Source organism: Coregonus clupeaformis, chromosome 30, assembly GCF_020615455.1.
Source record: "Coregonus clupeaformis isolate EN_2021a chromosome 30, ASM2061545v1, whole genome shotgun sequence".
Lineage (NCBI taxonomy): Eukaryota > Metazoa > Chordata > Actinopteri > Salmoniformes > Salmonidae > Coregonus > Coregonus clupeaformis.
Genome location: NC_059221.1, coordinates 47,027,974 through 47,055,425, shown reverse-complemented (window position 1 = coordinate 47,055,425; position 27,452 = coordinate 47,027,974). Strand labels below are relative to the sequence as shown.

General features: G+C 41.2%; 1 protein-coding gene across 1 annotated transcript; it reads right to left on the bottom strand.

The window, feature by feature from the left end:
- bcap31 (B cell receptor associated protein 31) lies at positions 1-26,634 on the bottom strand. Its single transcript, XM_041857066.2, has 8 exons — positions 26,365-26,634; positions 23,988-24,096; positions 23,035-23,135; positions 22,717-22,861; positions 15,311-15,446; positions 5,914-6,046; positions 5,655-5,755; positions 1-2,218 (listed from the first exon to the last, which is right to left on the bottom strand). The coding sequence occupies exons 2-8, from the start codon at positions 24,077-24,079 to the stop codon at positions 2,177-2,179; spliced, it is 750 nt and encodes a 249-aa protein (XP_041713000.1). The 5' UTR covers positions 24,080-24,096; positions 26,365-26,634; the 3' UTR covers positions 1-2,176.
- Between the last annotated feature and the right edge of the window lie 818 nt (positions 26,635-27,452).

Below are 27,452 nucleotides of genomic sequence, written 5' to 3'. Positions count from 1 at the left end.
CATTGTTGAGAAATAGCTTTATTTTGCTTTACACACCAACAGCATTTACCATGCTCATACATGTAGTTGACTGCAAACAGAGATGCTGTAATCAAGGTAAATAAATTGAGTTATAATGAAACATAAAACTCCTTCCCTCCAAGACAAGGGGAAAACATTGATGTGACATAATTAACCAACATTTCTTGAAAGGACAGTAGAAGATCATATGATTTAATGCAGTTTTCCTGTGAGAAAGTCAGCATGCAAAAATAAGTCATAGTTAAATTACATCCCATTTAAGGCTACCAAATTATGTGTAATAGAATAAAAATATATAACGTCAAACGTCAATGGCTGTACAGCAAGATGGACAATATCTGCAAAACCTGTAAGACATCTTTTCTGTTGAGAATATACATTTCAATAGCCCTTGGACTAAGGAATATCACCAGTGTCTGAAAAAACGGAACAAACTATTAACAATATGGTCATGAGGAAAACATGTGCCGTGTAAAAATCAGATGGCTTACAGACGTCTACAACCTACTGTAAATAGTTCAACAAACCAAAACAAAACCCTCGCCCATAAGAAAATAGATGAAAGCAAAATAACGCTCTCTCGACTACTAGGGCTGCTCGGTAACCTTGTAAATTACGCATTATAGATGAAGGTAACTAAAAACACTGATATTACTTGTAAACATGGATGAATAGTGTGCTCATGCTTGTTCTTAGGCATGTTAATATCACAAACTAGACAGGTTCCCATCTGCCCTAAAGGTCAGAGGGGCCATGACAGTGACCCTATTTTTACCAGGTGCAACAATTCATGATGTAATTCCTCAGATGATCCAAAGCACTCATTTCAGCAGAAGTTGCCAGGCTATATATTCCACTGTCGCCTGGTGAAAGGCCGGTTGATTATTTAATAAGTGACAAGTTCCACAATTCTTAGGTTGCTGCTTAATGAGGGATTTATTTACAGCCCTCACTGTTCAAATTGTATCTAGGAGGCAGGGAAAGCTTGTTATGCAGTTTATTAATTTTCCCTCCGATTAAAATGTAATGGCCATTTCTCAGTGGGTGAAGCGCTCCAAGTAGACCATTCCATGATCAGCAAGTGGGAAAACAGGAAAGAAAAAGGCAGAGTGTGTGAGATCGCAAAGAAGTTTAATAAACAATATCACCTTCTGTGTCTAATAACATTTGAAAGACTGAACCAACCGTGTTTTTAAATGCCATCTCAACCAATGAGATTAGAGGCAAACTGACTTCAAATGGAAGGACGCCATGATGAAGCCCTACATTCCAGTAGAGCGCGTCTCATATCAGGTTATGCAGACTCAGTGTTTTAAAACCAGACATGAGTGGTGCAAGTCGGTCACACCGATACAGAAGTGTGCAGTCAGACGAGGTAAAGGGAACAAGTTATAATTTTCTAACAAATCAAGAGGATAAGGGCTTCAGAGAACACAAGACATGCTAAATCCCAGATTCGTTCAGCCAAAGGTATGAAATGGGCCTGGGAGTAAAGATGAAAGCGCTTTCTATCAGAGTAGCATATGCAGATTCCCACCAATACAATACAACGCACTTAATGACAGTACTGTCTGTCTCATGGGCCTAATGAGTAACAGGCAACACATCCTAACAGATCATATTTAATACAAGAATGAAGAATTAACAAATAGAAATAGTGACACTCATGGAATAAGATGTTTAACCACACCTTACAGTAAGTCCAAAGGTGACTCCCAACTCCATATTTTCTTTCAGATATCATCTGAATAAATGTCACCTCAACAACTCTTACCTGGTCCCCTCAGAATAGATACATTGGTTGAACAACTAAAATCAGACTTACAACGGGGGACATAGCCTTCTCAAATTCAAAGAGGCACAGGATCATCTGTTCAGATGTGCAATTCGTTCATTTAATTTCAAATGGAATGAAAATGGCTAACACAGATAAAGTATATGGTGGTTTCACAAACGGAGGCAAACCAAACAAAAACATTGCTATCCATTGTGCTCCACAACAAATCAGAGTAGCGAGGCTTTAAAGGCAGATAAACCGAATCCTCCTCCAGCAGGTCTGCACATTCAGCACCTAGTGACTTCCTGTGCAAAGCAGTGGTGGTGGGTGGCTGTTATTGACGGTGGATGTATGAACACGTCAACACTCCTCTCCCGATCAGTTAGACTTTTTGTCCTGCGATTGAGCATCACTGCTTGCCTGTAGAAGAGGGATTCAGAAAAACGATTCATACACTGAACAAAAATATAAAATGCAACAATTTCAAAGATTTGACTGAGTTACAGTTCATATAAGGAAATAAGTATATTAAAATAAATTCATTAGGCCCTAATCTATGGATTTCACGACTGGGAATACAGATATGCATCTGTTGGTCTCAGATAGCTAAAAATAAAGGTAGGGGCGTGGATCAGAAAACCAGTCGGTATCTGGTGTGACCACCACATCTCCTTCGCATAGAGGCTGTTGATTGTGGCCTGTGGAATGTTGTCCCGCTCCTCTTCAATGGCTGTGCGAAGTTGCTGGATATTGGCAGGAACTGGAACACGCTGTCGTACACGTCGATCCAGAGCATCCCAAACATGCTCAATGGGTGACATGTCTGGTGAGTATGCAGGCCATGGAAGAACTTGGACATTTTAAGCTTCCAGTAATTGTGTACAGATCCTTGCGACATGGGGCTGTGCATTATCATGCTGAAACATGAGGTGATGGCGGCGGATGAATGGCATGACAATGGGCCTCAGGATCTCGTCACGGTATCTCTGTGCATTCAAATTGCCATTGATAAAATGCAGTTGTGTTCATTGTCCGTAGCTTATGCCTGCCCATACCATAACCCCACCGCCACCATGGGGCACTCTGTTCACATCAGCAAACCGCTCACCCACACGACACCATACACGCTGTCTGCCATCTGCCTGGTACAGTTGAAACCTGGATTTATCCATGAAGAGCACACTTCTCCAGCGTGCCAGTGGCCATTGAAGGAGAGCCTTTGCCCACTGAAGTCGGTTACGACGCCGAACTGCAGTCAGGTCAAGACCCTGGTGAGGACGACATTCATGCAGATGAGCTTCCCTGAGATGGCTTATGACAGTTTGTGCAGAAATTCTTCGGTTGTGCAAACCCACAGTTTCATCAGCTGTCCAGGTGGCTGGTCTTGGTCGATCCCGCAGGAGAAGAAGCCGGATGTGGCGGCCTGGGTTGGCGGTTACACGTGGTCTGCGGTTGTGAGGCCGGTTGGACGTACTGGAGGCGGCTTATGGTAGAGAAATGAACATTAAATTCTCTGGCAACAGCTCTGGTGGACATTCCTGCAGTCAGCATGCCAATTGCACACTCCCTCAAAACATGAGACATCTGTGGCATTGTGTTGTGTGACAAAACTGCACATTTTAGTGGCCTTTTAGTGTCCCCAGCACAAGGTGCACCTGCGTAACAATCATGCTGTTTTAATCAGCTTCTTGATATGCCACAGCTGTCAGGTGGATTGATTATCTTGGCAAATGAGAAATGATCACTAACAGGGATGTAAACAAATTTGTGCACAACATTTGAGAGAAATAAGCTTTTTGTGCATATGGAAAAATTCTGGGACCAAAACTTTACATGTTGGGTTTATATTTTTGTTCAGTATAAAAGCACAATGACCAACTATAGCTGTTCATTTATACATAAACTGAAAGCATTAAGTGGAGCGTAAAAATATAGTACAGTCCATTTTGCAATTTAAACAAGTCAACACAAACTAACAAACACTGCATTGGCACAGTTTATTATATAAATGAAACTATGCATTTTCTGATGATCAACTGGCCTTTCAGTAATACAAGGAACTAAAGGTTAACCTACCAAAAACTTCCACACATGGATTTACCATGTTACAGATAAGGCTGTAAAATCTCAAGTTCAAATTACAGCACGTCTCTCTGCACTGCTTGCCCTGAGAGCTCTGATACCCGACGTGACTTCTGGTCTAAATAAGTCAACTGATTTATCCTTTGCGTATAGGTTACATGAACATCGGGCCATGGGCCAGTGAATGCGTATGACAGGGGTTTCTCCTGTTTAAATTTGAATGAAGTGGGCAGGCTACAGCAGCAGGGTAAAGGACTTGTGCCAGGAGACTTGTGCCAGGAGACTTGTGCCAGGGCAATAAAGTCCCCAAGAGATCAGGTACCACGAGCTCAGAGGGGTTCAAAAACCCACGGATCCAAATCGTGTGAACATTAAGTAGCCATGTATGCTACACGTGTACCAGACCACCTGCCTGCTGACATTATGTCTGGAGCCTCAAGTGATAGCAAAAAAAAAAAAAAAAACTTTAACAAGAAACACGACATGTGGCAGGTCATTCAATAAGTTGTGGCCTATGTCCCCGATTGCTAGAAATGTAAAATGTCTTTAATTTCATTTTTTGCAAGACATCCGACTGACTCACCTGCCAGTAAAAGTGCAACGGTTAAGTGGGAAGTGTTCATTTCATCATAAGACTATTGCATAAGCCATGAGAAAGAGGTGGGACTGGGATATGTTCAGCATTACTAAGCTATCAGTCACTGCTCAGGTCAATACACCAGTGGGTCTTGAATGGCCACAACATGATGTAGGGTTAGTGCAGTGTCTTGGTGCAGCACTCTTAGGTTCAAGAGTTCATAACGCAATAGTAAACCGCGATAGTAAACTAGCTCAGATCCATGCTTACCAGCACATACACATGACACATCCATTGTTACTCAATGAGACTGTTGCCTGATCAACATTGTAGTCATTTTTCTCAGATCGCAGTGTCTGTGTGTCAGGGTTTCCGTTCGGAAAATGTGGCGCTGGACATTTGACCGGCAACATTTTTTATTTACCGGACGTTTTAGAAACGTATTGGGTGCGTAACCTGATTAAGGCGTCCACCCACAGTGCTCAGAACGACAGAAATCACATTTCGATTATGGTAATTAATATTAACACAACACGCAAGTCGAGAATGCAACGATGTTTGGTCCTTCCTTTGAAGATGTTAGAATAACTGTCCAGATGTACTTTTCCTCAGCCAACAAGATGAGTAACGAACAGCAAGATCACTAGCCTATGTTGATTTACTATCCCCATAGTAGAAAAGTTGACCTACTCTATTGGTCAGCTTGTTGGAGAAAGAAATGTCCTATTCCAAACAGACTGGGACAGCTGTGGGACGATAGAGCCATAATTTCCCAGTTGTCTTGAAAGCACCACAAGATGCTGCATCGGCTGCTCTCGCGCTGCCTGACAGATTTTCCACTCAAAGGCTCTGTATCTGTAAGTCGCTCTGGATAAGAGCGTCTGCTAAATGACGTAAATGTAAATGTATACTGTAGGCTTAAGCGTGTGATAATAAAGACGCAGACCAAATATACTGTACACACGTGCCAATTTAATTCCACTAAATTATGCAAATTAACCTATAGACCAATAAGCATGACCAGTCAATGTATTTCCATCAATGAATAGGCTAAAAAGCATTATTTCACAATTCGACTTTATTTAGTGGCTTTTCTATTTTTTGGGGGTGACAAAAGCCGGTTATTACCAGCTAACGGAAAGCCTGGTGTGTTTGTGCCTCTGTGGGTGGGTGTGTGTACATGTTTCCAGTACAGACCTGCAGCTTGGAATGTTCGTTGAGCAGGCGGTCATACTCCACCGTCAGGTTCTCAGCCTGCTTCTTCATTGCCTTCACGTCACCGTCAGACTTCTGGAGGACTAGGCAAGCCACACACACACACCATACAGTCAGGACAAGAGGGCAGGCCACTGTACATTGGTCTTTTCTCCCCATTTTCATCTCTACAATACATCACCATCCAGCTATCACCATTTGGTAGAGAGAATCTCCACTAGAGGTAAAAACTGTTAGTCACCTTTCTTGGTGGCTTCCAGCTCATCCTTCAGAGAGCGAACCTCTGCCTTCAACGTCTTGTTCTCCTCCTGTACTCCAACGCCAGACGGCTTCTTGCCCACCTCTGGGACAGCGACGCCGGCATCCTTCAGTTTCTGACAAGAAAAATGAAGAATTCCCTTTAAAACAACTGATTACAGGTTGTGGATAGCTGACTATACTGAACAACATGCAACAACTTCAAAGATTTTACTGAGTTACAGTTCATAAGGAAATCAGTAAATTGAAATTAATTAAATTAGGCCCTAATAAAAGAACTGGGATATTTCAACTTCCAGGAATTGTGAACAGATCCTTGTGACATGGGGCCGGCCGTGCGTAATGCTGAAACATTATATTTACATTTGAGTCATTTAGCAGACGCTCTTATCCAGAGCGACTTACAGTTAGTGAGTGCATACATTTTTCATACTATGTGTGGCGGAACCATGCAGGCATTTTTTCCTGGGAGCTGGTTTCTAGCTGTATACAGTGGGGAGAACAAGTATTTGATACACTGCCGATTTTGCAGGTATTCCTACTTACAAAGCATGTAGAGGTCTGTAATTTTTATCATAGGTACACTTCAACTGTGAGAGACGGAATCTAAAACAAAAATCCAGAAAATCACATTGTATGATTTTTAAGTAATTCATTTGCATTTTATTGCATGACATAAGTATTTGATTACCTACCAACCAGTAAGAATTCCGGCTCTCACAGACCTGTTCATTTTTCTTTAAGAAGCCCTCCTGTTCTCCACTCATGACCTGTATTAACTGCACCTGTTTGAACTCGTTACCTGTATAAAAGACATCTGTCCACACACTCAAACAGACTCCAACCTCGCCACAATGGCCAAGACCAGAGAGCTGTGTAAGGACATCATGGTCCTCTGTAGCTCAGCTGGTAGAGCACGGCGCTTGTAACGCCAAGGTAGTGGGTTCGATCCCCGGGACCACCCATACACAAAAATGTATGCACGCATGACTGTAAGTCGCTTTGGATAAAAGCGTCTGCTAAATGGCATATTATTATTTTTATCAGGGATAAAATTGTAGACCTGCACAAGGCTGGGATGGGCTACAGGACAATAGGCAAATCAGCTTGGTGAGAAGGCAACAACTGTTGGCGCAATTATTAGAAAATGGAAGAAGTTCAAGATGACGGTCAATCACCCTCGGTCTGGGGCTCCATGCAAGATCTCACCTCGTGGGGCATCAATGATCATGAGGAAGGTGAGGGATCAGCCCTGAACTACACGGCAGGACCTGGTCAATGACCTGAAGAGAGCTGGGACCACAGTCTCAAAGAAAACCATTAGTAACACACTACGCCGTCATGGATTAAAATCCTGCAGCGCACGCAAGGTCCCCCTGCTCAAGCCAGCGCATGCCCAGGCCCGTCTGAAGTTCGCCAATGACCATCTGGATGATCCAGAGGAGGAATGGGAGAAGGTCATGTGGTCTGATGAGACAAAAATAGAGCTTTTTGGTCTAAACTCCACTCTCCGTGTTTGGAGGAAGAAGAAGGATGAGTACAACCCCAAGAACACCATCCTAATTCTTTGGGGATGCTTTTCTGCAAAGGGGACAGGACGAGTGCACCGTATTGAGGGGAGGATGGATGGGGCCATGTATCGCGAGATCTTGGCCAACAACCTCCTTCCCTCAGTAAGAGCATTGAAGATGGGTCGTGGCTGGGTCTTCCAGCATGACAACGACCCGAAACACACAGCCAGGGCAACTAAGGAGTGGCTCCGTAAGAAGCATCTCAAGGTCCTGGAGTGGCCTAGCCAGTCTCCAGACCTGAACCCAATAGAAAATATTTGGAGGGAGCTGAAAGTCCGTATTGCCCAGCGACAGCCCCGAAACCTGGAGGATCTGGAGAAGGTCTGTATGGAGGAGTGGGCCAAAATCCCTGCTGCAGTGTGTGCAAACCTGGTCAAGACCTACAGGAAACGTATGATCTCTGTAATTGCAAACAAAGGTTTTTGTACCAAATATTAACTTCTGCTTTTTTGATGTATCAAATACTTATGTAATGTAATAAAATGCAAATTAATTACTTAAAAATCGTACATGTGATTTTCTGGATTTTTGTTTTAGATTCCGTCTCTCACAGTTGAAGTGTACCTATGATAAAAATTACAGACCTCTACATGCTTTGTAAGTAGGAAAACCTGCAAAATCGGCAGTGTATCAAATACTTGTTCTCCCCACTGTATGTCCTGTCTTGTATGTCTGTTTTATTTAAGCTTTACAAGTTCAGTTGTCATACTATTTGTCCCATTTTTTGTTGTTGATAGTCACTTTTACCTTGTAAAGTTTTTAATTGTGAATTAAAATTTAAAACATGGATTTTTATTTTAGAGATTTATGTGGTCCATTTGTTTTGTTTTTATCATTCAGCAAGTAGTCCAAGTCATCCATGGTTCTGTTACTCCAGCAGTGTTGATGGGAGGGGAAAAATATTATCCCTGAAATGTATTGAAAATCACTTATTAGCGCAAGTGTCAATGGCCTTTCCAAAACATGAGGTAGGTAATATACAGGCCATGGTCTCACATGAGGTGACTGTGGCAGATGAATGGCACGACAATGGGCCTCAGGATCTCGTCACGGTATCTCTGTGGATTCAAATTGCCATCGATAAAATGCAATTGTGTTCGTTGTCCGTAGCTTATGCCTGCCCACACCATAACCCCACCGCTACCATGGGGCAACTCTGTTCAAAAGATTGACATCAGCAAACCACTCAACCACACGACTCCATACACGTGGTCTGCGGTTGTGAGGCCGGTTGGACGTACTGTCAAATTCTCTAAAACGACGTTGGAGGTGGCATATGGTAGAGAAATTAACATTCAATTATCTGACAACAGCTCTGGTGGACATTCCTATAGTCAGCACCCCATGGGTCTCCCGGTCGCGGCCGGCTACGACAGAGCCTGGATTCAAACCAGGATCTCTAGTGGCACAGCTAGCACTGCGATGCAGTGCCTTAGACCACTGCGCCACTCGGGAGACAAGGAAATCAGTACATGTTGTGTTTATATTTTTGTTCAGTGTAAAAATTGTTACAGGAAAGTATGACATTTGGACATATTGTGGTTTTCATTAAGTCTTATTGATGAATTACGGGTAGCTCTGTGAAAACAATTTCATGCCGATAGGAATATAAAGAGCATGGGTAATTGAGCCATACAAGAGTCCAACAGCATAAGTACTCCTACTGTAAGCAGGTCGCCATCTGCTTTTCACTGTGGACTTTAGGTAAATCAGCATTGTATACAGCCTAAATCTCTACTAGCTCAGACCCATGCTTCCCACATGTATGATGACTAGGGCCCTGTGTTTCGGTTAAATCGTGTCACATGACCTGGTTCTGAACCTTATCCAGAAACTAGAACTACACCAAAAATGAAAGCAATTGTCTGAGGATGGTGTTGGACCATCTGCCATAAAATGACAAAAAGGGGCAAGTTTGATGAAAAAGCTTTAAATAAAAGGTTAAAATCCAGGTCATGTGACATAATTAACCAAAACACAGGGCCTTACTGATGACCCATCCATTGTGTCTCACTAAGATTGCTTCCTGTTTAATATTACTGCAGGAGGTGCGCTCAGACGGCCCCAGAATGACTCCATTCCATGGCCACCAGAATAATGTTGGAAACAAACATCATGGTTGTCATCCAGAGTCACATTAATTTATTTTCCATGTTATTGCACACACTATTTTACATCAGGTTTTAAAAAAGGACCAAAAGGGGTTTGGTCTGCCTTGCGTTTTCATTTTTGCCATGTAATATAGTGATACTGGTATCGTCACAGTCCCTAATGACCATTAGCCTACATAAAGCTAGTGTGACCTGCATCTACTGGTTCCATCCAGCCAACAGCCTCAGAACCTAACAGACGTTCATACCAAGCCCACCACCCAGCTGCTGGTCTTGGCCCTGAGCCTCATGGATTGCAGCAATGACTCAAAACCCCCTTCCACTCCCAGGCTCCCATTCCTAGAATCATCCACCACAGCACTCATGTCTGAGGTGTATGACGGTCTTAAGCAACACACCACAGCCTACATGCCCTTCACTCCCCTGCTGTTTCCCCCAATGACCTGATATGGCCTTCAGAGTTAATACAGTGGTACTCTGAACACACTGGGGAACAAATCCCTATTCCGAGCAGGATTTGACCAGAAATAATCATAAAAAATAAATAAATAAAAAAACACTAATAGTTGAATAAAATAAACACATTCAGGAAAGAGCATCTTGGCATTAACCCTAATGCAGTAGTAAACAGCACACGACTGACGGGAACGATTTCTGGTACAGCCAGAGGAGGACTGGCCACCCCTTGGAGCCTGGTTCTTCTCTAGGTTTCCTCCTAGGTTCCTGCCTTTCTAGGTAGTTTTTCCTAGCCACCGTGCTTCTGCCTCTGCACTGCTTGCTCTTTGGGGTTTTAGGCTGGGTATCTGTAAAGCACTGATGTAAAAATGGCTTTTTCAAATACATTTGATAGGGTCAATTTCCTGATATGCGGGCCAAAAACAAGGGAAGGAATCTTCTGATGGTATTTGCTGAAGACATTGGTTCTGCACTAGCTAAAACCTGTGAGCTAGGTAACAACATAAAAAAGGTTGGGTGGAAACCTGGTTTATGCAAGTAAAGTACAAGTCAGATAAAATTGTCACGTCAGGCAGTAGGTAAACAAAATACGCTAGACAAGGTGGGCTCTTTGTGTTGGTAAAATTAATTATGGGAGAAATGGCAGTAGAAAAGCTTTTAATGTGCAAATATTGATATAATAACCACCATATCAAAGTCAACTTGGAGTCACATGATGACATGTGTGGTACTCCCACTAAGACTCTGGAAAGCATGCAGTTTTAGGATACAGATGAAATAAGTTATGATGAACTTCAGAGTGGTGAATGTGCAAGTTGAGCTTGACACGCCTTTCCAATAAATATCAAGGGTCTTATTCTGGTGACATGATGATCGATGCTTGGCTGCCGTTTGACAAATACAAATAAAATCGAGGTCATTTGTCCATAATAATCTCATAATGTAGGCTAGCCTACCCGCACTGTATATTGCAAACTGTTGGCTAGAGCGCAGGTGCCTATATCAGAGTTGGCACCTTTGCTATAGAACGCAAATAGTTTTATGCGAATTTTGTCGCCAATTGGATGGAAACCTAGCTATAGATGCAGTTCAGCTAGCACATGCTACAAACATTGTGCATCAACAACTGTTTGTGGAACCTAAACCCTTCACTGGGTTTCCAGAGAGATCTTTAAAAAGTTCAAGCCTGACCCTAGTGACATCTTACCAGAACAGTCCATTTTAGAAAAATACTCTGGTGGCCATTTAGAAGGAATGCCGCCACGGCTACCAGGGGTCAAACCTGAGATGGCCCGATTTCCAAATATTTTTATGAAACATGTTTTGTGCCTTTATCACAAACTGAACTGTTATGATTAGCTGCCCCACTAAGTGAGTCATTGTAATCTAGCTAGTTGGAACAGCAATGTGAACTATGATCTTATTTGATACCTTGCTTTTGATAGTTTCCTCTGATCCATCTGCATTTTCAAGTAAATTGATTGTGATACCCAGCGAAATCAACACTATCATTCAAACCAAAACATTCAAAGTAATTTGCACGATGCATTGGTACAAATCATTTAAAATTATAAGAGACGATGGCAGAAACATTATGTACAAAATAAATTACAAATAATGCGGAAAAACACACAATAGTACAATTGGTTAGAGGGCTGTAAAACGGCAGCCATCTTCTCCGGCGCCATAGATCAGTGGCGCCGTAAATCATTGTTCTTCCTCTGTTAACCATGGTTACCTGCAAGGAAACACGTGTCGTCATCATTGCTTTGCACAAAAAGGGCTTCACAGGCAAGGATATTGCTGCTAGTAAGATTGCACCTAAATCAACCATTTATCGGATCATCAAGAACTTCAAGGAGAGAGGTTCAATTGTTGTGAAGAAGGTGTCAGGGCACCCAAGAAAGTCCAGCAAGCACCAGGACCATCTCCTAAAGTTGATTCAGCTGCGGGATCGGGGCAACGCCAGTGCAGAGCTTGCTCAGGAATGGCAGCAGGCAGGTGCGAGTGCATCTGCACGCACAGTGAAGCGAAGACTTTCGGAGGATGGCCTGGTGTCAAGAAGGGCAGCAAAGAAGCCACTTCTCTCCAGGAAAAACATGAATCCCCTTTCCGATTGTTTGGGGCATTCGGAAAACACCTTGTCTGGAGAAGACAAGGTGAGCGCTACCATCAGTCCTGTGTCATGCCAACAGTAAAGCATCCTGAGACCATTCATGTGTGGGGTTGCTTCTCAGCCAAGGGAGTGGACTCACTCACAATTTTGCCTAAGAACACTGCCATGAATAAAGAATGGTACCAACACATCCTCCGAGAGCAACTTCTCCCAACCATCCAAGAACAGTTTGATGATGAACAATGCCTTTTCCAGCATGATGGAGCACCTTGCCATAACGCAAAAGTGATAACTAAGTGGCTCGGGGAACATAACATCGACATTTTGGGTCCATGGCCAGGAAACTCCCCAGACCTTATTCCCATTGAGAACTTGTGGTCGATCCTCAAGAGGCGGGTGGACAAACAAAACCCCACAAATTCTGACAAACTCCAAGCATTGATTATGCAATAATGTGCTGCCATCAGTCAGGATGTGGCCCAGAAGTTAATTGACAGCATGCCAGGGCGGATTGCAGAGGTCTTGAAAAAGAAGGGTCAACACTGCAAATATTGACTCTTTGCATAAACTTAATGCAATTGTCAATAAAAGCCTTTGACACTTATGGAATGCTTGTAATTATACTTCAGTATACCATAGTAACATCTGACAAAAATAGCTCATAACACTGAAGCAACGAACTTTGTGAAGACCAATACTTGTGTCATTCTCAAAACTTTTGACCACGACTGAACATACCACACCATGCAACACATCACCAGGAAGACAGAATCCATGTCCTGGAGGGACATAGGGAACTATCACTGATGTCACTAGCACCTGATTAAGGACTCATCTGACAAATACAATAGTTTAAGGACTTCCATTTGAAGAGTGTCCCAACTCTAGGTCTAATAGGAGAATAGCTTTATGTCTAAATAATATCAGACAGATCAGGGTTAGGATTTTCCCAAAGGGGGAACAGGCCTTGTATCTAGACCAGAGGATTTGGGTTGTTCCTTACAGATTCTAAGACCAGACAGAATCTACTAATCTAGGCTAAGAAATGTTGCATGCTGTAAAATACATTAAGAATCAAGCAGTTACAGTGCATTTGTTTGATGACGCAAGTGAAAAAGCAAAACACGTAGCTAGCCTAGTTGTAGCTAAGATTGACCATTTATGGCAAGGAGCCTCATACACAATCTTGGTTAGATCAAAGAGAAGAAACACATTTCCATAACTCCCAGTTCGAGTCCTCTGCAGTAAGCTCAGTCCACTACAGAAGATGAGGTGTATTCATTCTAGTTTATAAACTGGGTGGTTTGAGCCCTGAATGCTGATTGGCTGAAAGCCGTGGTATATCACACCGTATACGACGGGTATGGCAAAACATTACTTTTTAATGTTCTAATTACGATATATCACACTCCCTCGGGCCTTATTGCTTAAATAGATCAATAGCTGGGTTAGTCAGAGTCTGGCTCAGATAGGCAGTGCAGGGAATCAATAGCAATATGGACAGCCATTACTCAGTGATTGGGTAGAGGGAGCCCAGAGGATTATAGGGTCAAGGGACGTACCCAATAGTTCATTTCAGGGTTAGCAATGCCTGAGACTTCTGAGGACGAGCTAGTCACAATACATTTAAAGCCTCTGGCCTTGGTGAGGGATAAAATAGATTAATAAATAATTTAAAATAAATCAGTTCTCTTTACTGTAAACCAGGGATCATCAACTACATTCAGCCGCGGGCCAATTATTTATTGAGCGGATGGTCAGGGGTCCGGAACATAATTACTCAAATTTGTATACTGCAAATTGACAGTAAGAAACCTAAACAGATATAATATTTGACTAAAACAATTTCAAATCTTGCTTATACAATCACATATCTCGTTTACGTAGGAATACTTTGGAAGAGATTTCCAAAATTAAAATCACTTGGAGCTGATTTGCTGGCGGGCCAAATTTGTGTAAATAAAACCTCCATCTAAACGTAAGAGTCCAAATTGAAATAGTTCCATCCCCACATTGCTGCAGTGTTGTATATTATCTAGCTTATGGTTCCACTCTTCAGCACGTTAGACCCATTTGCTGGTCATAAATAATGACGGCATGTTCAGGCCCTTGGCTTGTGGAGCATCCACATGCATGGTGACCTTCTGCAAAACCGAGATCCATGTTTTGAATGATTACATTGTCACCGCCGTAGTTGAGGTGCATTACAAGCTTCAGCCGCAGTGCTTATTTACCAAATGAAACCAGTTTGTTGATTAAATCTAAACTCAAACACTCAGCCCATAGACAGACCAGAATATCTGTTTGCTCACTCTAATTCAATACCCATTGGTAGGAAAATATTCCAAGTGTTTATAAATGCTTTGGAGTAAATGAAGCCTTCTTCCAAACACTAGTAGGTTTGTTAATATTATATGGGTCTGGACCTAATCCCTATAATAGCCTGAATAAAGCGAGCTGCAAAGGGAAACCTCAGAAAAGTGGCAGTTCTGATCTAGCAGAACATTCATATCCTGGTCAAGACCAAACACGTCAGCAGAGAGTACTCACTAGGCCTATATTGTGATGTTAAAGTAGCCTAATTCCACTAACGTACTGCTTTTCATATCAAACACTTAATGTGGCAATAACAAGGGACCTTTTAGAGCCATCATAGCAATTGGGATAATGGTTGGTAAAAAACTAAATAATTATTGTTTTTTTGCTAATCTCTTGGATGACTGATTCAAAAACACACTGATTGTATCTCAGGTGAGGATGAAGCCATTTAAAATGTTAACTGCATGAATGACACCCTACTAAACCAAGGGTACAGTGTTGCCCCCCTGTGGCTGTCAAAGAAACAGCAGCAGAACGCTGGTTAAATGAAACTTCCACGCATCATTCTGCCTTTGACACCCAGCACCTAGCTCTGAGAAATGTTGGACAGTCAAACAGTAAACCACAAGACTTTAGTAAGCACAGGAGGACATCCTGTCCCACATAAATCACATGCAGGCATTTACCTCAATATATCTAAGGATGTCTTATGTGTTGACCTTACCGAGAAAGCTAAAAAACCTGTAAAGGTCACGATTGACATTAGAAGCACAACAGCGTCCTGTATAGCACCCAACCCCAGCTCACCGCCTGCAGTTCCTCATTCTCCTGCATGTACTTCTTGGCAGCATCACTGGCCCCCTCGGCTTGCTTCTTGAAGGCCTCGTTGGAAGCCATCAAAGTGGCCTGCTGAGAGAGCAGGGTGGCCAGCCGCCTCAGCAACCTGGACATGGGAAGGGGTTAACTTTTAAGAGTGTTTCAAGACAGTTAAGATTTACGACAATATACTTTGTCCATTTACATGGAAATTCATTTTGTGACATCAGCATATAAATACATAATACATTATATGCAGTATGGAAATCTGGAGAGTAAGACAACCATGGTTTAGGCCCAAGACTTGCACTAGTCATTTCATAGTTTCAGCGGTATCCAAGGAATCATGATGAGGTAAATGGCAGCTTTTAAGGGTATCAGATGATAAGACATCTGTGTGAGTGATGGGCCCTTATTGAGAAGGTCATACTGGACCCAAGATAAAATGACAGCACATTACATTTGTGAAAGCACATCACACTTCTAGGAACTGTAAATGTTTTCAACTTACAACAGTTGACCAGAAAAATGTCTGTCTAATCAATTAACCAAGGGCAATGTTGTAAACATATTTACCTCAATTTCATACTTGAAACAAATCAGAAATATAAATCCAGTCAATCTGAACTATTCATGAATTTCTAATAAATTAAGTTCTTAGGTAATATGACATCATTTTGCATATCATGTTATCCTTTAACCATCCTGATCTCAAAGACTAGATGTAACTTAGTAAACGTGAATCCAGGACACTCAAATGAGTATGATATGTTACGTTTGGTATGGTTACATAAGGAGGCAAAAACAAAAAGTAGGGTGGTTGGTCAGGGAGGATGGGTGGGCGTATCGCACAAAGGTTGAGAGCACGAATCTCATCACAAACAACTTTATAACTACTTACTACTCTATATTATTTTATTATTTATTTTTAGTCATTTAGCAGACGCTCTTATCCAGAGCGACTTACAGGAGCAATTAGGGTTAAGTGCCTTGCTCAAGGGCACAGACAGATTTTTGACGTAGTCGGCTCGGGGATTAGAACCAGCAACCTTTCGGTTACTGGCACAAAGCTCTTAACCACTAAGCTACCTGCCGCCCCTTTAGCTACTTAGTCCTTTTCACTAACCTATTAACCTAATGCCTAAACTTAATCCTAACCCTTAGCCTAGCTAGCCAGAATTCGTAACATATCATACGTTTTGCAAATTCGTAACATTGTACGGTTACATACCACATATAGTAAATGGAGTGGCGCATTTACGTACAGAATAATACAAAATGCTTTGAGATCAGATTGCTTTAACAAACATAAGGTGTATTAGAGCCAGCTAGTTAGATGTGATGTTTATCTCAATCTCATCAGCATGATGTATATGCTTCTTCAAAATGTAATGGAGATTTAAGTGATTACTTGCATGCTAAGGAACTGCATGGATAGTTCCGTCAATCCTGCCATAAGATCAACTATAACAGCATTTATAAACACTGTGGTGGTGGATTCTCCTTACACTCAAATAGTATATGCAATATATGGAATAAATAAGTTCTGAGATCACTGTATTCGGCAAGGGGCACACGCAGAAGATAAGCGTCAGCATTGTAGAGAGTTACACTGGGGGCAGACGAATGTAGTTAGCCTAGTTTGCTCTCATGCTCCTGTCACACAAACTGACCCTCTGCTCAGTGCCTGTTCAGTTACTGTTAAAACGTCAACACATTTCACAACACTTTCATAGTAACACTCATTTGCACTACAATTACACTGCTTTTAATGAACAAAACCATAAAGGATGGCGTTTGACGTTTCTTTGATATTCCTACTCGTTTGTTTATTGCAGTGGTTGTTGACATTTAGAAAAGCCATATCACTGCACTTGAAAACAGCATAGGGCAAGTCAGGATGTTTCAAGTTTTTAATGTCACGTGCACAAGTAGTGAAATGCATTTTTTGCGAGCTTCAACCCCAACAATGCCGTTGTCAATATCAATGTAGCACTAAAAATAACGTAAGGTGGAACAAAAACCAAGAAATAAAAACAGGAGAAAGTAAGAAGCTATACACACACAGGGTCAGCTCCAATACCATATTTGTAAACAAACGTCACCGTCATTTCATCTGTATAGTTATATCATCGTTGTAATTCCCTAAAATACGCAGAAGCGTTGGATGTAGTACTAATATCACATAAATGATGCCTCCCCGTTGCCTTTAAAACAAGGACCGCAAACTTTCAGCAGACCTAATACAAAAACAGGAGCAAACCCTTCCACAGTGGAAATATGGCTGCAAATAATCTAACATAATGCAAATAATATGCTGTAAATCAGAGATTATCAACTAGATTCAGCTATGGGCCCATTTTTTCTTGAGTGGATGGTGGGGGGGCCGGAACATAATTACAAATAATTTGTAGACTGTAAATTGACCACAAGAAGCCCAAAACAGATATGACTAAAAGTCATTTCAAACCTTGCTTACGTTTGTTTAAAACCACGTGCCCACAATAGGCTTGGGAGGTATACAGTATACTGGGGTATTTGTAAAAAGCCACAGGATGGTTTCTCAATATCTTCCCAAATTTTTTTTTGACGTTTTTTAATAAATGTGAATATTTGTAGGTACTTTTTAAGTGAATACCCGCAGTCAACTTGTGCAACGCGTTAAGAGAGCAAGCAGATTGCGTTCTTCATTTCACCAGTCACATTATTTTACACGACGACGCTTACCGTAGTTCCCCAGAACAGTTGAGCCAGTCATGTGTTTGTTTGTAAATAGCACAACAGGAGAAAGCAGGAGATGGTGAGTACATAGCGTTCTACATCTACCGGCGAGTCTCTGTTCGACAGCACACGAGGTGAAGTTAAACTTGTATGCAATTCACTACTAAATGTTTGCCATCTGCTATCTTATAATGGCTTTCTGCCAGAAGCAGGGTTTCTGTTAGGAAAATGTGGCGCTGGAAATTTGACCGGCAGCATTTTAAATGTACCGGACCCATAAGCATTGGGTGCGTAACCTGATTAGGGCATCCAGCCACGGTGCTCAGAATAACAGATATCATATTTAGATTATGGTAGCTCTCATTAACAGAACATGCAAGTACAGAATGGAACGATGTGCGGTCCTTCTTACCTAATTCCGATGCGCACTTTGAAGACGTTAGAATAACTGTCCACATTTACATTTTCAGCCAGCAAGACGAGTAACGAACAGCAAAATCACTTGCCTTTGTCGATCAACAATACCCCATAATAGAAAAGTTAACCTATTCTATTGGTCAACTTGTCGAGATAGAAATGTCCTATTCCAAACAGACTCTGGGACAGTTGTGGGATGATAGATTCAAAATTCATACAACCAATAGGCCTAGGCTACATTTAAAAAAAAATCGTTAAAAAGTTACATGAGTATGTGATGCAACAGATCAGAACATTTAGCTTCAAATGTTGATTAACTATTATTTCTTCACATTATAAGCGCAGCAATGAGCACAAGGCAGTAGACTACACGCGATTGTTCATATTGCAATTAGCGGGAAAAACGTTTTCAAAAGCGCACGGCACATGCGAGCGGTTTCATGTGACAGATGAAAATATCCGTTAGAAATTTAGAAAGAGGGGAGATCTAATATGCAACAACTAGCATGGGTTGCTAATATGCCTAGGGTTGTGCCTTTGGCTACTGGACAATGAAAGAAAGTTGATCTAAAATAATTGCCTCCACGGATACGGTCTGATTTTGGCTAGGCTACTTTGAAGCTAGGTAAAACATGCCTCACAACGTGTAGTAAAACGTTGAGGTTTCAAACAATTAAGTATACACTACCAGTCAAAAGTTTGGACACACCTACTCATTCAAGGGTTTTTCTTTATTTTTTTTTACATTGTAGAATAACAGTGAAGACATCAAACCTATGAAATAATACATATGGAATCATGTAGTACCCCATAAAAGTGTTAAATCAAAATATATTTTATATTTGAGATTCTTTAAATAGCCACCCTTTGCCTTGACAGCTTTGCACACTTTTGGCATTATCTCAACCAGCTTCATGAGGTAGTCACCAGGAATGCATTTCAATTAACAGGTGTGTCTTCTTAAAAGTTAATTTGTTGAATTTCTTTCCTTCTTGATGCGTTTGAGCCAATCAGTTGTGTTGTGACAAGGTAGGGGGGGTATACAGAAGATAGCCCTATTTGGTAAAATACCAAGTCCATATTATGGCAAGAACAGCTCAAATAAGCAAAGAGAAACGACAGTCCATCATTACTTTAAGAGATGAAGGTCAGTCAATACGGAACATTTCAATAACTTTTAAAGTTTCTTCAAGTGCAGTCGCAAAAACCATCAAGCGCTATGATGAAACTGGACCGCCACAGGAATGGAAGAACCAGAGTTTCCTCTGCTGCAGCGGATAAGTTCATTAGAGTTACCAGCCTCAGAAATTGCAGCCCAAATAAATGCTTCACAGAGTTCAAGTAACAGACATTAACATCAACTGCTCAAAAGAGACTGTGTGAATCAGACCTTCATGGTCAAATTGCTGCAAAGAAATCACTACTAAAGGACACCAATAAGAAGAAGAGGCTTGTTGGGGAAAGAAACACGAGCAATTGACATTAGACCGGTGGAAATGTGTCCTTTGGTCTGGAGTCCAAATTGGAGATTTTTGGTTCCAACTGCCATTGTCTATGTGAGAAGTGGTGTGTGTGAACGGATTATCTCAGCATGTGTATTTCCCACCATAAAGCATGGAGGAGGTGGTGTTATGGTGCTTTGCTGGTGACACTGTGATTTATTTAGAATTCAAGGCACAGTTAACCAGCATGGCTACCACCGCATTCTGCAGTGATACGCCATCCCATCTGGTTTGGGCTTAGTGGGACTATCATTTGTTTTTCAACAGGACAATGACCCAACACACCTCCAGGCTGTGTAAGGGCTATTTTACCAAGAAGGAGAGTGATGGAGTCCTGCATCAAATGACCTGGCCTCCACAATCCGCCGACCTCAACCCAATTGAGATGGTTTGGGATGAGTCGAACCGCAGAGTGAAGGAAAAGCAGCCAACAAGTGCTCAGCATATGTGGGAACTCCTTCAAGACTGTTGGAAAAGCATTCCAGGTGAAGCTGGTTGAGAGGATGCCAAGAGTGTGCAAAGCTGTCATCAAGGCAAAAGGTGGCTATTTGAAGAACCTCAAATATAACACTTTTTTGGTTACTATATGATTCCATGTGTGTTATTTCATAGTTTTGATGTCTTCGCAATTATTCTACAACGTAGAAAATAGTAAAAATAAAGAAAAATCCTTGAATTAATAGGTGTCCAAACTTGACAGGTACTGTATGTTTTCAAAATGCATACTGCCTCCAGCTCATTGCAAAGTGGTGTGACGCGCTGATGAAGCCTGCCTTCCGTTGCCTGTGCATTTGTTGTTAAGATGTTGTAGAAGCAGCTGTCGCACTGTCTGACAGATTTTCAGCTCAAAGGCTCTTTGTCTCTATGCTGTACGAGTGTGATAAATAAGATACAAATATACTGTACAGGTGCCAATTTAATTCCACTAAATTATGCAAATGAACCTATAGACCGATAAGCATGACCAGCCAAATGTATTTCAATCGACTATCATTTCCATCAATTAATAAAAAGCATTATTTCGCAATAGGAATTTTTATTTTTCTCCCGGACAGTTGGCCGGCACCAATTTTATTTAAATTGGGTTCTCAATTTTTTACCGGCTAATATATATTAGGCTATTACCGTCTAACGGAAACCCTGGCCAGAAGTCAACTCAGCCAGAGATCTTTATCTGTACAGTTGACATTTTTACCCCGTGCTTCCTTCTAGCGTTTTCCTTCTAGCGTTTTCCTTCTAGCGTCTCCTCCCCTATGATCTCATGCTGCTCTTCCTTCAGAAAAGCATGCGTCACAACTTTGTTAATTTGCAACATTTCTCATTAGCTTTTAAAAATGTCCACATTTACCGAAAACGACATTTGGTAGCTACTAGCTATGCTTGTAAAACTTAAATGAGCTGGATTTGCCCGTCTTTGCAAATAGTTATGTTCATTTTCTCTCATTAGCATTTAGCTAACAGTGTGTGATTTTGCTATTAGTTTGTGAAAATGTTGTTAGCATTCTGGTAATAGAGGCCCAATAGGCTTTTCTTACATTTTTAGCACCCCATTGTGTGCTATGCCGGTAATACCGTAAATCCCAGGATGAGAGAAAATCTGGATACTGCCCAAACCTGGTGTGGATTACGCATGGGAACAATTGTGAACAAATTTCCTACATTAAAATCACTTGCGGCCAATTTCCGAGTTTTGGCCAACCCTGCTGCAAATAATCTAACATGATGCAAATAATATGCTGTAAATAATCTAACGTGTTGTCTATGCGAAAGGAGTAGAAGACAAGTCGTTTCAGCCATTTTTTTTTTTTACGTGTCTATTTGATGTCCTTACGCACTGTTATGTAACGCCATAAGTTAGTTACTTTGGTGCCATTTAAGTGGCCAGACCCTGTGTGTGAGGTAACACTAGGCAGCTAGTAACGTGAATCCTGAGCTATAGGTCTACAGTCAGGAATGGCATCCAGAGGCTAAATTTAAATCTCATCACCAGTTGCTTGATCACATGTCGCTTGGGTTCTCAGACGCAGCTGTCCAAATGATTACAAGTCCAAACACCCAAACCTGGAAGCAATGGTAGAGCAAAGTAGTAGCGCAAAAAGCTGTAGTAGCCACCAGAAGGTCTATGAATAGCATACCATTCAGAGGAATATGACAGGGTCCCTGTATGGAGAAGATATGCAGACTGGACACAACCAGGCATTAAAAGAGCGGTATATTACTACGTCAGACGATCTTCATCCAGTCATGTTAACCAGGCTTTACACTTAGGATGAGACTTGTGAATGGAAAATGTCTAGCTAGCTAGCGCCCCCTCCAACCGGACATTCCTTCAATCACTACTGTAAAATGTCAGTAGATGAATAAAGTTCACACACCACCTACTCATCACTAGCATAAGGGCAAACAAACATATCGTTTGGGCTGATGACAAACAATGTGCGTTTTCATCTTCATGTATTTTGTCCTACTAACAAGTGATTCCAGCTATTCTATTAATAACATGATTGGCAGTTATTTTAAACTGTAAAATGTAATTATTTCATAATTCAAATCAGAAATATGGTGACAAATGGGTGGTTCCTGAAAGGTACAGATGCCTACAGTGATTGTGTGCTAAGAAACCAGGGGCGCTAGCGCAAAGTCAGAGTAGCTAAACATCAACCTTCCTACTTCAGAAAGCATTCTTAAACAAGAACAGGCTGGAGCCAGTTGGTGTGCTCTGGGCGGGGGAGGATGTGGGCAGGCATGGATACTCACACACATAGGAGCAGGGCGAAGCCAGCAATGTACTCATTCCTCTGGGCCCTGAACAGCTTCATGTGAATGTGATCTACGGCCACTGGGTTGTTGGTCAGGTCCACCTTCTCAGTCACACTGTACTTCCGTACCTCCCTGAACGCATCTACATAGAGACACAGACAAGAGCATGGGAAAACTATGGAAGACTAAGGTGGTGTGGGTTTGTCTCGGCCACTACACAATTTGTTATCGTCAGCACAATTAACAAAAAGTGATCAAAACCTGTGAACGAAGGTTGATATGTTTGGGTGTAGACAGTGGATGACACACACTTACCGATTAGTAAGAAGACTAAAATGGCAATGGCTACCATGAAGGAGGTGTTTCCATAATATGCAATAGTTTGAACCAGACGAGATTTGAAGATCTTACTCCATCTGAAAAGATACATTCATTAAGATGCCCAATGCAGCAGTTTTTTTTAAAAAATCTCAATATCAAATCATTTGTGGGTAACAATTAAGTACCTTCCTGTGATTGTATTCAATTAAAATGGTAAAAAAGATTTTTTTTTAAATAGCTTCTTAGTAAAGATAAATTTCTCAAGCAAGAATTTTGCTATGACTGTCTGTGAGTGGTCTGAGTGGGGATGGGGAAACTGAAAACTAGCCGTTACTGGCAAAGAGGTTTGGAACTCTCTTATTGGTCTATTAACTAATTTACCGCCTGGGGATGTCAACAGGCAGGCCAAAACTCCATCCCACCACAACAGGCTGAAATTTCAGGCGGTTTTTTCAAATAGCTCTTACACTAAAAAAGGGCATTATAATTTTTACAGTATTATTCCAACCTCAGTGTGGAAATATGAAAATATATATTTTTTTGACTGCACTGGGCCTTTAACATTTGAAAGTGAGACTGGGCAACTGCTGTATATCTTAAAGATATTATTTAACAGGTTATTGAATGACAAGAAATGCATTTAAACCTCAACTTTTTATTTTTTTATATCACTTGTGTAACCCAACCAAGTCTCATGGGAGGTAAGTCACATTTTGACTAAAGAGTATTGGCTAATATGTGTTTAATGTTTGCAATTCCCACTTCGCAAGAAGACCTGCCAAGAGCGCAACTCATTAAGTGGGCATGAGATCAAATCTTTTTTAGCAATCGAGGAATTACAAGGCATTTTTTTCTATGGCAAATTAGATACTGCACTATTGGAATTAGACTGTGTCCATGGAGACTTTGTTTTGACCAGTTGACTGCAGTGCAACTGGGTTGCTCACCTCTTGGGGGAGATGAAGGGCACACACAGAAGCAACACAAAGAAGACCTCAGCATAAAGGAACGTGGCCACCGCCGTCCACTGTAGACTCATGTTGATCAGATAAGATTCTGTGAGAAAAAAAATAATGTGATCGTTAAGCACATAAAACATAAAGTAACCCCCTTCATTAGTGTGCTTGTTGAAATCAAGAACACTACTGTTATCCGACATAATTCAAGGTTATCAGTGTGCTTGCTGAAAAATGTAAACACAAACAATTAAAAAACTTTTTCCCACTACCATAAACATACTTTTGGACAGTTGAACATGAGTCTAAAACATGTCATTGTATCCTTTAATTAATGCTGGCACAAAATGTTCACATCCCTTCATTTCAAGGAGAATGGAACAGAGACAGCAAGATAGACCTACAACTAGGAAAGCTGAGTGAATATAGTTTGTTCAGAGATTGTTTTGATATTTCAACCTGCTGTTACTGATCGCGTCTTGTGTGGGAGGACAAAATCAACTTGCGCGCAATGGCGGACGCAAGCGAGCGGTCTGGTCAGCATGTTAGTTAAAATGACATTTATTTCAACATTCTGACTTGTAATGGGGCTGTTCGGGAATGCTGAGCCTACATGTTAGAGAGGAGAGTAAGTCTTCCACTCTCAGATTCTAAAAAGAGGCTACCCCACTCTATGCCTTGCTGTCCATGGACTACTTTAAACATAATGGGACTAAGGAAAGTGATCAAAGAACTACTGGAATTACCCATTCCTTCCCAGAGGGTGGACCTGATTGGAAAATCAGATCAATTAGGATTAGATCTTCTCAGTGGGGTCCCAGTGCCATCTAGTGACGATACAACCAGAAAGACATCACTGACTCCACTGTGTTTTGGGTGGGTGTGTCCCAGGTTAAGCAAGAATGATAGAGCAACAGCTCCATCTTTAGCTGTCCAAGGGGAACACGACAGCCTTCTCAAATTATATGAGTTCAATAACACTATACCACAGATAGAACAATGAGACAGATATTTCACAGGATGTATAAATGTGAAGCATCCACTTGGCGTTTCCAATCACTACCACATTCTGCAAATGTTCTCATCAAAACATTTGAAGTCAATACAGTTCTGTTCCCAAAACTCAAATATGTTACGAATTTAGTGGACTACGTTTTGTAGACTTTACTCGTTGCCAAAGTTTTAAAAAATTGCATTTAAGGAGTGCAAGGGCGAATTTAGTTATTGCACACGCGCACTTCAGAGTAGGCGTTCCCTAACGGAAATATGCAAATACATGCGAGAACGCGCCAATAGGATTTCGCTAGCTCTGCTCCCTCCTTGCTTGCTTGTTCCCACTATGACTCATTTGTTCCCATTGGAAATGACAGGCTGTGGTCCATCTTGGGTTAGTTATAAACATTTTTGACTATACTGGGAATACTTGCAATAAGCAGAAATCGCGCCGCTATTTCCTGGTTGCAAAAAATGGTCGTTCGCCTGATTTCAGTTTATGAATCATTGTACCTTTAACCCGCTGTGCAATATATTTTCGATAACCAAAAATATCTTATATCTTGACAATCATTGCACAAAACCGAAAGTAAAAGACAAAAACTAAACATATGAATGGGAAGCATAGAATTAGTGCACATACAGATCTACCGCTTCTTAGTCTTGCTTTCAATGAGAATTACAGATATTTAAGTATCATACACCAAAAAAAAAAAATGTATGCACAAATGACTAAGTCGCTTTGGATAAAAGCGTCTGCTAAATGGCATATTATTATTATTATCTGTGTGAATTTGGTCGGGTCGTCCAGAAAGTTAGATTTTGTAGCTTTAAGAAACCTGTCAAGGTGGCTTACAAACATATTCTCTGTCATCAATGTTAGTTAGTTATACAAATTGGTCAAAGCTGCTAACTAACAAATAAGGTAGCTACAGGGCTCTACAGTGCTACCATTTCTCAGATATGGGCCTAAATAGTTTCCTGTGCGACCTGGAATTTTAATTTTGGAGCACAAGTGCGCCTAGGACACTTAAGGATTATTGCTTTATTACCTCAAATACTTTTAATTGTGCTTATACATTTGGGTGTGCCTACATTTGAACTAAGGCCTTGTAAAAAAGGTCGCTAACAAGCCAACTGTTTTTATCTGGCTGGATATTACGTATAAATTACTAGTAACGTTAGCTGCATGGCTAGCTAGAAGTTTGTCCAAAGACCATACATTGCCAACACGAAATAATGACGTAGCTAGCTAAATATGCTAGTTAACTAGCATACTAGCTGGATTTCGCGCAATTGTTGTGACAAAGTTAACTGCTAATGTTCAGCACAGGCCTACTAAAACTCACTTCATGCAACGGTTTGCAGTACTCACCTAAAATACTTCAATTATTGGGTGCACGGAGACTGGTCTTCCTAGAGGGCTCTCGACCGCTGAGGTATTTAAATAAAAAATACCCGACGCGTAGTTTGCTTGAGCGCTAGCTAGGAACAATGCTTTCTTGAAGACTTCCTAGCTAGTTACTTCCTACTTCCGGTGCCAGCTCATCATGAGACGGGGGTAAAGGTTAAATTGCCCCATACTGCAGTGTAGTTGAGTCAGATATACAGTCCAGACACTGAAATAGATCATCTTTGTCTAAGGTCAGTTCAAGCACAAGACTTCACATCTGCTAGGTGAAAGAGGCACAGATCAAAAGTCCATGAAATGAGATTGGGCAATCTAATCTATTTTAGAAGGTTTCCACAGCCACAAAGTCAAAATGGGCTATATCGTAAAAGTTCATGAAAACAAAATAGCTTTTTGGTCTTAATTTAAGGTTAGGGTTAGGCATAAGGTTAGCAGTGTGGTTAAGGTAGGTTTAAAATCACATTTTATGAAGATAAATTGTAGAAATGTGCGGGGTTTATGACTTTGTGGCTGTGGTAACTAGTGACGACCATTTTAGAGGCCTTTATCCTTCCATAACATGCTACTGGGCCTTCTTGTAAACTAAAATGGTCTGGTCACTAAATAAATATATGGGTGTGGGTTTTTAAACTCATGAATTACATATCATTAAAGAAAAAACGAAAGGCAAATAAAATATTTTGACATCTAAGCATGTTTATCTGAGAGAGCATGTTTGTAAAATAATTCAGTTTGCATGACATAACACTAGGAAATGTATTTAATTCCATACATAGGTATTAGGCAATAATTACAAACACACGTCTCCAAAATCATGTTATTGTCATGCACACATGACTACTACCTCTGAGGGTTTAGAGCTTGAGGTAGTCACCTCATACAAGTACTTGGGAGTATGGCTAGACGGTACACTGTCCTTCTCTCAGCACATATCAAAGCTGCAGGCTCAGGTTAAATCTAGACTTGGTTTCCTCTATCGTAATCGCTCCTCTTTCACCCCAGCTGCCAAACTAACTGATTCAAATGACCATCCTACCCATGCTAGATTACGG

Bases quoted from the DNA above. Each gene is read 5' to 3' on its own strand.
- bcap31 (XM_041857066.2), bottom strand. From the start codon at position 24,079: ATGAGTCTACAGTGGACGGCGGTGGCCACGTTCCTTTATGCTGAGGTC. The intron at 15,447-22,716 runs GTGAGTATCCAT...TCCCATGTCCAG, and splicing joins TTCGCCCTGCTCCTATGTGT to GTTGCTGAGGCGGCTGGCCA. The intron at 6,047-15,310 runs GTGAGCTGGGGT...TTTTCTTGTCAG, and splicing joins AGAATGAGGAACTGCAGGCG to AAACTGAAGGATGCCGGCGT.